The 13128-nt window shown below is 40.4% G+C and overlaps 1 protein-coding gene across 1 annotated transcript in view; it reads left to right on the top strand.

The window, feature by feature from the left end:
- znf462 (zinc finger protein 462) overlaps window positions 1-13128 on the top strand; it is a 50634-nt gene that overhangs the window by 4024 nt on the left and 33482 nt on the right. The window contains exons 5-7 of the mRNA XM_056236708.1: window positions 684-907; window positions 3364-3553; window positions 5009-5108. Of these exons, the coding sequence (XP_056092683.1) occupies window positions 684-907; window positions 3364-3553; window positions 5009-5108 (514 nt within the window). The remainder of the gene's footprint in view (window positions 1-683; window positions 908-3363; window positions 3554-5008; window positions 5109-13128) is intronic.

Below are 13128 nucleotides of genomic sequence, written 5' to 3'. Positions count from 1 at the left end.
AATTACAGACACCATTGATTTGATATCATTAAATAAAAATTATATTATAGAGGTTATGCATTGACGTCACTTTCCCACCGGAACACGGAGTGAGTGGCAAAATTACCTGCAATATGACTGGATTTAATAGAGGAAACTGCGAAAGCGCGAGTAAAACGAACGATTATCCATGTGATCACTTATATCAGTGTTATATATCACCATATCGTCCAGCCCTAAAACTTGTGTAGTTTCTTGTCAGTGTTTATTTAAAAACATCCAATTATGCAGAATATACGACGGTAATACTTAATTGATGAGTTGTCAATACAATATATAACAATACAATATATAGGGTGTGATTTTACCCCGTAATTCAGCATAGTGACACACACTAACTGCAAATCCACCGTTCTCTGCCTGGGTCCAGTTGTTTAATCGCAGCGATTCATTCACTTCTCAGTTCTGTAGCTTTCAGCAGTCTGTAAAAATACAGCTATATAAATATATTTATATAGTCAATCTCAAAGCACTTTCCAGTTTTAGATGCGTTCTGTGTGTTTTTCGCGGCATTCACACTGAAAACAAATGCTGCCGCTCAGTGTTTCTGCCTCTCATCGTTTACACTGAGATGATACAGTTGCGATGCATTAAGAGTAGAAGGTTCCAGGTACTGATTGACTGTGTGTGTGTGTGTGTGTCAGAGGAGCGCGTGGCGCCGCTGGAGGTCTCGCGCTCGAAGCTGTCCCGTCACCTGGAGGGCCTGGTCTTCCGCTGTCATAAATGCACCTTCACCTGTTCCAGCGAGCAGAACCTGCAGATGCACATCCAGAAGCACGAGGAGCTGAAGCCGTACCAGTGCCAGCTCTGCTACTACGACAGCAAGCTCCTGCACGAGCTGGAGATTCACCTGCGAGAGGAACACAAGGTGCCTGTGCTCACCTACATAACACCACTGTGGGGTGAAGTTACGTTTATGCTTGTGTGTCCTTTCGTTTTGTTGTTTATGTTTATTTTACCACTAAAGTTACGTTTAAAGGTGCAGTAAGCAATTTTTCAGAAATGTTGTTGAAAGTGGATTGGATGTGTAGGGGGCGTGTCCACTCATGATGGGGGAGGAGAGAGAGTGATCTAATCAGCAGTAGGGGGTGTGTCCACTCATGATGGGGGAGGAGAGAGAGTGATCTAATCAGCAGTAGGGGGTGTGTCCACTCATGATGGGGGAAGAGAGAGTGATCCAATCAGCAGTAGGGGGCGTGTCCACTCATGATAGGGGAGGAGAGAGAGTGATCTAATCAGCAGTAGGGGGCGTGTCCACTCATGATGGGGGAGGAGAGAGAGTGATCTAATCAGCAGTAGGGGGTGTGTCCACTCATGATGGGGGAAGAGAGAGTGATCCAATCAGCAGTAGGGGGCGTGTCCACTCATGATAGGGGAGGAGAGAGAGTGATCTAATCAGCAGTAGGGGGCGTGTCCACTCATGATGGGGGAGGAGAGAGAGTGATCTAATCAGCAGTAGGGGGCGTGTCCACTCATGATGGGGGAGGAGAGAGAGTGATCCAGTCAGCAGTAGGGGGCGTGTCCACTCATGATGGGGGAGGAGAGAGAGTGATCCAATCAGCAGTAGGGGGCGTGTCCACTCATGATGGGGGAGGAGAGAGTGATCCGATCAGCAGTAGGGGGCGTGTCCACTCATGATGGGGGAGGAGAGAGTGAGCCAATCAGCAGTAGGGGGGCGTGTCCACTCATGATGGGGGAGGAGAGAGTGAGCCAATCAGCAGTAGGGGGGCGTGTCCACTCGTGATGGGGAGGAGAGAGAGATAAGCCCTATTCGGATGGGATTAGTTTAACATGGAGAGCTGGGGTAAAGTAATAATTACCAGAGCTTCTCTGTAATTTTAGTCCCGTCCGAATGTGCATCTCAGTAATAATTACGGACAATGTCAGTAAAGATTACGGCGACTTTTACCTAATCCCGTGCGAATAGACCTGCTGTAAATATGTACGTAAATATTTTGTCATTTCCTGTTTAAAAGTAGTTTTTCAAGTATGGAGATGCTTGAAAGAGCATTCAGTTCGTTCTAGACGCTGAGACAAGTCTGTGGCAAACTCAAGTGTTTTACACACACCATTCAGATCAGAAAGAAGATCGAAAGCACTTGTTAGAGGCACGAAACATCTTTTACCGCTAAGTAAGTGGCTATTACCAGCACAATCCAATCTGAAGTTAATTAATACATCGTTCGACCGGACATAACTGTTTTATATATATAAATATAGGTTATATGTGTTTGCACACATGATATCAGGAAGCAACGTAATATGCAAATCGAGTTACTCTCCCACTTCTGCTAGTTTTACTGAGATATTTTATCCCATGCGAATTGGCCATTAATATTAATATATAAAATTACATTACTCCATCTACCCTTGTAAAGTTAATCCCGTCCGAATAGGGCTATAGTGAGCAAGAGGGAGATTAGAAGAAAGACTGTAGAAAGGGAGATGGCTGAGAGACATTACAAAAGAGAAAAGGTCAGGGGAATATCACTGGAAAGAGAAAGGTAATGATCAAGCAAGAGCTTTATAGGACCCGCATTAATATTAAAAAAGCCTTTCAGCACTTAAGTGGGACGGCCTGAAAACGGTCCCGAGGTTGCGTTGTTTCTGGTGGAAACATTTAAACAAGTCAACAAAAAATATATATCACGGTTTTAGTGGTTAGATATCTTACAAATGCCTTTAAGACAATACTGGAACACTTTACATTCATGTTTCTTTTGTTAATTTCTTATTGATCTTTTTCTTAAGAAGATTGTGAATCTCAATTGTGTTTCCATTGAGATATTTTCATGCAAATTTTTGGATATCACATAAGAAAAAAAAAGCTTAAAGATGTGCATAAATTATACAAATGCACATAAAAAACATATGCACTCAATTGAGGTAAATAAAAAAAAATTATCCAATAAGTAAACAAATCCCTTCAAAAAAATAGAGGCTGTGATTGGATAACTGGACTAACCAGTGGACCAATGGCATCGCAGCATCTCAAATGTTTGGTTTGGTGTTTCTGAAAGTCAAAGTGTGTGATCAGAATGATTGGGTTTAATTCCCTCCAGAAGCGTCTCTCACACACGAGTGTGTTCCCAAACACCAGCATCCGAACGCCAGAGAACATGACAGCGTTTACTGTGTTTCGTCTGACGCTCTGAGACACACTCGTTTATGATGGAGGGAAAAATTGATTGGAGAATCGATTGGAGAAACTTACAGTTTATTACTGATATTGCGCACCAATTTCCCAGGAAGTGATGATTTTTTTGGGATGAAAATGCTGCTTTGTTCACAAATGTTTTACACAATATTCCAATTGATCCGCAGGTGATCCGTAACTATGAGCTGGTGGGGCGGGTGAACCTGGACCAGCTGGAGCTGATGAAGGACAAGATGAAGGACGCGAACAGCAGCGAGGAAGAGGAGAGAGAAGAAGAGGAGGCAGATGAAGAGGAAGAGGAGGAGATGATGGATGAGGAAGAGGAGGAGAAGCTTCCGGACGGGACGGAGGACACAGGTAACAGTTCAGAAGATTCACTCAATCTGGTTAAAGATAATCAACAGGAGGTCAAAAATATAACGCTATCAAGCGAAGGTCACGTTAGGTCATGTAGGTCATGTTAGGTCATGTAGGTCACGTTAGGTCATGTAGGTCATGTTTGGTCACGTTAGGTCACGTTAGGTCATGTTAGGTCACGTTAGGTCATGTAGGTCACGTTAGGTCATGTAGGTCATGTTAGGTCACGTTAGGTCATGTAGGTCATGTTAGGTCACGTTAGGTCACGTTAGGTCATGTAGGTCACGTTAGGTCACGTTAGGTCATGTAGGTCACGTTAGGTCATGTAGGTCACGTTAGGTCACGTTAGGTCAAGTAGGTCACATTAGGTCACGTTAGGTCATGTAGGTCACGTTAGGTCGCGTTAGGTCACGTTAGGTCGCGTTAGGTCATATAGGTCACGTTAGGTCATGTAGGTCACGTTAGGTCACGTAGGTCACGTTAGGTCATGTAGGTCACGTTAGATCAAGTCAGGTCATATAGGTCACGTTAGGTCATGTAGGTCACGTTAGGTCACGTTAGGTCACGTAGGTCACGTTAGGTCACGTAGGTCACGTTAGGTCATGTAGGTCACGTTAGGTCACGTTAGGTCAAGTCAGGTCATGTAGGTCACGTTAGGTCGCGTTAGGTCATGTAGGTCACGTTAGGTCACGTTAGGTCAAGTCAGGTCATATAGGTCACGTTAGGTCATGTAGGTCACGTTAGTCAAGCTCGCATCAGTGACTCTCAGCTGATCCTCTACCTATAGGAATACGACGCCTATCACTGTATTCATATATAAGCTCTTCAGTGTTATCAGCAGCTGTGGCGTTTCTCAGGATTACCCTCCTCCCTCCCCAGCTCCTCCTGTCTCAGTCAGGGTTTGGCATTCTGATTCCCCTTGAATCAGACTAAATTCTCGAATTATGTTTGTTCATTAAAATATTGACTAAAACTATGTTCATTAGAATATGCAAATAGATAAAGTGCAATAAAGTAAACTCTTCAGTGTTTTCTATCCGCTAGTCTGCCAAGCTTTGGAGGCAAAATAGAGCTCAAATCTGAAAAAAAAACAATGGTTTTGTCTGTAGTGTCTCACATTACCTTTTATAGAAAACGTCACGATTAGGCGAAGTAAATGTACGAAACAACTGATCCTGAAACAATAGACTCCTATAGAGTTACTCACACTTGGCGCGATCGATCACAGCGCGACAAAGCGACAAATATATATATATATTACCTGAGCTAAAGCATTACTGTAAATCCCGATGCCAATGTCCTGTGTTCGATTCCCGGGGATACAGTGTTCTTGAGATAAAAGCGTCTGAATGTAAATGTAGTTATGTGTTGAAAGATGACATGTTGAATGTTTCAGAAGCTGTTTGCTCGTTCGCTCAGTGAATATTGTGTTATATCATGTCGTTGGTGTTTTAGGAGCTCCGGAGTCTCCCGTGAAGCGCTATCCGTGTGAGTTCTGCGGGCGCACGTTCACGCTGAGCATCGAGTGGGAGCGACACGTCCTTCGACACGGCATGTGAGTCTCGCCATTAAAATCAGATCAAAATCATTAATGACTCGCCTCATGCCGTCCCGAACCCGTGAGGCTTTCCCTCCTCGACAAAACTAGAAGATCTCCGTGCCTCGCTTTACAACATTTATAAAGAGATGGTCAAATAAATCCATATGAAAGAAGCGGTTTAATCCAAGCTTTCTGAAGAGACACGATTTCTTTATATGATCAACAGATTTAGGCTTTGATTCGCATATACACTCACCTAAAGGATTATTAGGAACACCTGTTCAATTTCTCATTCATGCAATTATCTAATCAACCAATCACATGGCAGTTGCTTCAATGCATTTAGGGGTGTGGTCCTGGTCAAGACAATCTCCTGAACTCCAAACTGAATGTCAGAATGGGAAAGAAAGGTGATTTAAGCAATTTTGAGCGTGGCATGGTTGTTGGTGCCAGACGGGCCGGTCTGAGTATTTCACAATCTGCTCAGTTACTGGGATTTTCACGCACAACCATTTCTAGGGTTTACAAAGAATGGTGTGAAAAGGGAAAAACATCCAGTATGTGGCAGTCCTGTGGGCGAAAATGCCTTGTTGATGCTAGAGGTCAGAGGAGAATGGGCCGACTGATTCAAGCTGATAGAAGAGCAACTTTGACTGAAATAACCACTCGTTACAACCGAGGTATGCAGTAAAGCATTTGTGAAGCCACAACACGCACAACCTTGAGGCGGATGGGCTACAACAGCAGAAGACCCCACCGGGTACCACTCATCTCCACTACAAATAGGAAAAAGAGGCTACAATTTGCAAGAGCTCACCAAAATTGGACAGTTGAAGACTGGAAAAATGTTGCCTGGTCTGATGAGTCTCGATTTCTGTTGAGACATTCAGATGGTAGAGGCAGAATTTGGCGTAAACAGAATGAGAACATGGATCCATCATGCCTTGTTACCACTGTGCAGGCTGGTGGTGGTGGTGTAATGGTGTGGGGGATGTTTTCTTGGCACACTTTAGGCCCCTTAGTGCCAATTGGGCATCGTTTAAATGCCACGGCCTACCTGAGCATTGTTTCTGACCATGTCCATCCCTTTATGGCCACCATGTACCCATCCTCTGATGGCTACTTCCAGCAGGATAATGCACCATGTCACAAAGCTCCAATCATTTCAAATTGGTTTCTTGGACATGACAATGAGTTCACTGTACTAAAATGCCCCCCACAGTCACCAGATCTCAACCCAATAGAGCATCTTTGGGATGTGGTGGAACGGGAGCTTCGTGCCCTGGATGTGCATCCCACAAATCTCCATCAACTGCAACATGCTATCCTATCAATATGGCCAACATTTCTAAAGAATGCTTTCAGCACCTTGTTGAATCAATGCCACGTAGAATTAAGGCAGTTCTGAAGGCGAAAGGGGGTCAAACACAGTATTAGTATGGTGTTCCTAATAATCCTTTAGGTGAGTGTACATCATAAACAGAAGGTTGTTTTTTTGCAAAAAGACTAAATGTGAACGATATCTACGTTTTTTTTATCTTATTGGAATCAAAATTAGGAATAAGAATCGGAATTGATCAAATTCAACCGAAACCCAAACCCTTCTTTACGTGAACAGACTTTCAATGGAGGGACAGAAATCTCTGGTTTGTGTTTCGAAGATGACCGAAAGTCTTACGGGTTTGGAACGACACGAGGGCGAGTAATTAACGACAGGATTTTAGTTTTCGGGTGAATAACCCTTTAACCCTTATAAAATGTGCCACATTAATCAGCCAGTAAAGCTGAACACACATCTGATGTTTGCAGGACTGTTAACGACAGCAAGAAAGACGCCAGTCCTGTTCCCTCATCAGCTCAGCCTCTGATTGGTCCAGCCGCTGTGATTGACAGGGGGATCGACCAACCCACTAACACAGTGGACGCCGCAGGGGCGGATCAATCTGACCAATCCGAGAGTCCGATTCAGAACCAGGAAGAGGAAAAGACGCTGGAGACCAAAAACAACGACCCGTAGGAGCGACAGAAACACGTCGTTCGGCTTTAGACGCGGTTAAGAATGTCGTACGTTTGTCTGTCTGTTTATCATTTGTTTTGGCTGCTTGATTTTGGTTTTAAAAAAAGCTAGTATCGGTAGATGTTTGTTCAGTTGCTGAATCTTACACTGAATTTTACAAAGTGTGACTTGGTCCCTCAGGACAGATGTTGATATATTGGTAACCAATAGTGAATGAAACCGCGAAGTCGCAATTCCGATCGAATCTCGAGTCGGTCCGTGAGCCTGAGATCCCCCACGCTCAAAGCCCTTCTCATGTTCCTTTCAATGCACTTTCCCATTCGTTTATGAAAGATAACAGCGAACGATAAGAATCGAATGTCTTCCGCCGCGGTGAACGCACACACACACACACACACACTGATAGTCTTGAAGACGGTGTGTCGCGCGTCACGTTCGTCACAGACGAGAAACCAGAGGCGAATCCACACCGAACGCGGGAAGGCTTTCGGATTCGGTCGGAACGCCGACACGCGGTTTCTGTTTTTTTTTACATTTTAGCCTTGTGTTAATCTTCCCGTAGCTGAATTCCTTGAGGAATAGTTGTTTATCTAGATAATCTTGATTCTTTTAGACATGATTTTAGAGTATCAACACTTGCCCCCAACAAAAAAAGAAGCAAACTCGTAGAAAAACGCTACTTTGAAGATTTCGACCTCTTCCCGGCTTCCACTTCCACTTCACTTTAATACCGATTTACACGAGACGGATGAAAAGATCACGTGCCGATCTCTGGATGTTTAAAGGAACAAGCTCAGTTTTTACACTGGAACAAAGATGGTTTTCCTGCGCCGTAAACTTCCGGGTCTTGAGCTCGTTCCTGTAAAACAGGGATTTCTCCGGAAGCTTTTCCCCGTGAGGCTGAGACTGTACGTGATGGAAGTTGCTGCTCGAAAACCCCAAAGCCTTATATGTTAGACGCTTCTACCAACGTATCGATCACGACTAAACATAACCTCTCCTCGGTACCAAAAGTGTCGCTTCCCAACGTCCCAAAGCAAGATATGATTGTCTTTCCCGAGCAATGACTGGACATTGCTGAGGGCGAAACCCAGTGGCCTTCTGGGTAATCTGCATGCCGTTTTGCAGCCGTGTATAAACTCAAAGCTACGTGTTTGAAACTGAACGGGGTCTGTTCCTTTAAGTGTTGTTCTGATATTTAACTTAACAAAAAAAAATAAAAAAGAGAGAGAGAGAGAGAGAGAGAGAAGAAAAATACAAATCAATAGATGACGTCTCTTTCCGTTTTTAGCTCTCCACTGTTCAAAAGCTGTTGTAAATGTTCTGGTTAAGAAAAAAAAAACCTTTTGTACCCTTAAAGCCCTTCATAAGGAGTAGCCCAGCCTTTCTAAAAGACGCCCGTGTAGAAACCGTCAGAATAAGCTTCTAAGACTCGTGTGACACACTGGATATCTGTATATATCTGCTTTAGCTCTCCTGGTTTGGCCATAGTTGCCCTTAGATCTCTGCGTTCGGCTCTGTGAAACTCCTGATGATTTCTGATGGTGGGTTGTGATGTCGACTAGACTGGTTGTTTACAGTTTTATTCCTTTGATTTCTCTATATTCTGTAAATATTGTAATTCATTGTCTTTTTTTAACTTGGTAATAAAGTTATCAGATAACCTAAACGCACGGCTCCCGTCGTCTTCTGTTCATGCGTGTGAAGTAAACTCAGTTATTTGTGGTCAAACACATTGTTTTTACACATTTATTTACTTATTGTTTTACAATAAGCACCGTGAAGTAACATGAACATTTATATTAACTGACATTAACAAAGGTTAATAAATGTTGTAAACATATATTGCTCATTGTTTGTTAAAAATGCAACAAATGAAACCACCTTGTAAAGTTTTACTAAATTATTTTATTACAATTATCATTTGAAATCATTTTGTTCATTAAATCAAACACGCAGAAAGCCGTTTTTTTTGTTATGTGATAAGAAAACCATAAAACGTGTTTCCAAAACATGATATTTTGAAGAAAAAAAACTGAAAATGTGTTTTTTGAACATTTTGATTAAACAAAATGAAAGGAAAATGTATTTATATTTACATTACATCCAGTTATTTGAATGTTTTCAAACTTGTTTTCTTGATTTTTCTTCAAACATTATGGGAACATCGAGAGAACATTGACCAACAAAAACAAATATTTACAAACAAACCAACACAAATAGATTATATTTTCTTGTCTGAGAACTATTAGAAGCATTTCTCCACAGTTTAATCAGAACAGAGAATATTTACTCAAAACTCAATGATTTAAGGACATATTTCCTACATTTGACATTCATCTTTATCTTGGAAACCCCCTGTGGAGTGTCAGTGTTATTATAAAGCGAGGAGAGAAATAAACGCTCGTGTTCAAGGAAACAGTGTTGAAATACAATGCAGTTTTGGTGTTTCCCGGATCCAGTGTCAGAGGTCAGAGGTCAGAGGAAACCCCGGATAAATCCCACAGAGTCCAGCGCTTCCCATGAGACTCGATCTGCAGTCCCAGTGTTTCTGACTGGAGGATACACACACACACACACTGCGCATCAGATGAAGAACGTTTGACCTCCAAGGCATCATGAGGAGCTTTAGTGGATATTGTTCAGATGAGACCTTCTTGTAAAGTTTTATTACATTATTTTATTACAATTATTATTTTAAATCATTTTGTTCATCAAATTAAGCACGCAGAAAGCCATTTTTTAGTTTGATAAGAAAACCAAAAAACATGTATTTATAAATATGATTAATCATATGATGAATTGGAATCATATATATGTATTCATACACTAAAAAAAATGCTGGGTTGTTTTAACCCAATTTTGGGTCAAATATGGACAAACTCAAACTTTGGGTTAAAAATGTAATTTAAAAATGTAACCCAATGGCTGGGTTTGTCCATATTTTACCCAAAACAACCTAGATTTTTTTGGAGTGTATAATCATATAAAATATATGATTCCAATTCATGAAAACCCTTAAAATGTTTTTTGAACATTTTATTTAAACAAAATGAAAGGAAAATGTACTTACATTTACTAGACGCTCTTATTCAAATCATCTTTACAAAAATATGTATAACGTTCCCATTAAGTTATGAAATTCGTTATTTAAATATTCTCTGAATGTTCAAGAATTTGAAATGTTTAAAAAGTTCTTGAAATGGAACATTGTATCATTCTTCAAAGATTTCAATACTTTTGAACGCAACATTCGAAAACAGTGACGTTTAAAAAAACGTCCAACTGAAACATTTCAGGAAAAATGCTCCATGAACGATGTATAAATGATGTTTTTGTACTAGCGTTTTCATAACATTATTAAAGACCAGATAACTTTGAACGATCGTTACTGGAAGAACGTTTGTTCATAACATTGAGAGAATCTTAAAAAATAAATAGGCTATTAAGCAAATGTAATGATGCACCAGTAAATGATCAAACCAGATTTCTGTAAAGGCATTGGGTGTTTTGGGCACATCACTGCTATGACCAGCGTATCAAATATTTGAAATGCATATAAACATGCAGCCCGTTTGAGCAGATGCTGATATGAAGACATCACGTGTGACCCCGCAGAAGTTTCCAGAGCTGCTTTTATTTCACAGCTATAACATCATCTTTTAAAAATATCTGCTAGACATGAGGGATCATCGGATCAGAACATCAGAGTGTTTCTGTGGAAGGAAGGAGACCCTGGAGACCCTCGACACAGACAAAGAAGAGAGAAGAGAACCACACGTTCCTCAGGAATATCCCCACTTCACTTCAGTGAAGAAAACACGAGCAAACCAGTGCGTTTCTACTGCCGGTTCTGTGTGTTTTAATGCGTTTACCTTTATGCATTTAAGTTATTAACTCTGCTGAATTAATTTATTTTTATTTTTATGAACAAACATTATTCTCGTACAGTTATGAACAAACATTATTCTCGTATAGTTATGAACAAACATTATTCTCGTATAGTTATGAACAAACGTTCTTCCCGTAACGTTAATAGTGCATTAGTGCCCGCCCACTTTTTCAGAGGCGTTGGTTCCTAAAGTATTTTTTTCTATTAATTTCTCCCATAGGGATTTTAGAAAAAAAAAGCATGATTAATTCTGCTGAATGAAAAAAAAGAAGTTATTTTTCTTTAATAGTTCTTCTGTCAAGAATGCTTATACAATGTTCAGCAAAAGAGTCGATCTGAACTGTAATGTCAGTGTGTCACGCAAAGATTTTGATGAAAGGTTAATTTTGTTGAATTTACTTAAGTAGATTTTAGTTAACTCTATATTGGAAATTAAAGAAATTCTATATAATAAAGTAATATTTACTTATTTACTTCATGAATGTTAAGTTCAATAACAGGTCAGTTGTACAGAGCAGTGGCAGTAAAAATGTAATGCAAATTGTTACGAGGATTTATCAAGTAAATCCTAAACTTATTTAGATTTTTTTTCAGTGAATAAATCACCGCAAATGATCAATATCCTCATTTGCTCCGTCATGTCCTTTCTTTCTTCTGTGACACATGTTTTGCACCTTGTGTAGCACATAAGATAAAGCACACATCAGGCTTACTCGACGGCGGTAAAGCTGGCCGGATTCACCCGTTCGCTTGAACTGTGGTCGAGGTGAAGTGTGTGATCCCGGGTCACGTCCTTCAGGGTAAAACTTGCATATTTGATTAAAACCTGTGACAAATCTCCCTGTTGAATAATTCATTGTTCTCGGACTCTGTGGACTTTCTGCAAACGCATCACGCATTAGTATCAGTCTAGTCTACTGAACGACACTTCAGCCGGCATTGACAATCATTTATGCAATGCATATTAATTATTAATCTAAACTACATTATGTGTCATGCCAGCAAACCGGGAACATTCTCAGAACATTCTAGCTCTCTTAAAGTTATGAACAAACGTTTTTCCGGGAGTTTGTTTTAGGGGTTGGTTCCGGAAGTATTTTTTCCATTCATTTCTCCATAGGGATTTAAAAAAGGGCTTTGTTAAAGCATTATAAGCAATACAAAAAAACAATAAGCTACAACGAGAATAACAACATTGCAAACGTTAATTAGAAGAAAAAACGCATTTGAAAATCAGACAAAAATACAAGAATGTGAATTTATCAGCTTTAGTGAGAACTACAATCAATCCCACGATGCATTGCGAACAGCAAAATTAAATTAAAAAAGATGGATCGATATAAACCTACTCATTTAAAAATGTTGTTTATATATACGTATATAGCCTATATATGAAGAGTTCAGATCCAAAAGCCTCTAAGTGCCATGAAATTTTCTTCTAGAATGACCATTTTGATCAAGCTCGTATATTTAAGTTCAGTAATTACCTATTAATTGTCATTTAAGTGAAATTACTGAATTTAAATATTCGAGCTTGATAAAAATTATCATTCTAGGAGAACATTTCAGATGGCACTTGAGAGGCTTTTGCATCTGAACTCTTCATATTTATATGTGTGTATGTGTAAACAATAGATTTGAAGTTTATTGCAAAATATGCATATATTCAAATATTTTGAGAGCGGAGGGACATCGACTCATTCGCAGTGCTTCATGGTTAGTGGGCGGAGCTAACCAGCTCTTTTGGTGCATTTACTCACAGCGACTCTCTGATTGGTGGAATTTGTAGCACAGCATCATGGGTAATGTAGTTTTTCACCACAAATTCAGCTTTTAAACACTATTATTTAAAAAACTGAGTTGAAATAATGTGAAGCAGAAGCAAACCCCATCGATTAACAGCCTCGTAGCTCACAGTAGGACTGACTTTAAAGGTTTATAAGTTATTGTTAAAAATCAGTGTCTCTATGGAGAAAATGAATGGAGTGTATATTTCCGTTTTAGATATTACGTGATTATTGACTGCAGGATTATTTGTGTTCCTGCCTGATTCCCAGGGTCTCTTGGCAGTTTGAGCCTCAGGTTGAGTCACTCAGTGACGTAAACATGGGAGTGTTTGAGGCTCC

This window comes from Rhinichthys klamathensis, unplaced genomic scaffold (assembly GCF_029890125.1).
Source record: "Rhinichthys klamathensis goyatoka isolate OS25496 unplaced genomic scaffold, OSU_Roscu_1.1 h1tg000461l_1, whole genome shotgun sequence".
NCBI classification, from domain to species: domain Eukaryota; kingdom Metazoa; phylum Chordata; class Actinopteri; order Cypriniformes; family Leuciscidae; genus Rhinichthys; species Rhinichthys klamathensis.
Note: the sequence above shows the minus strand (reverse complement) of the source record. Positions and strands in the feature narration are given on the sequence as shown.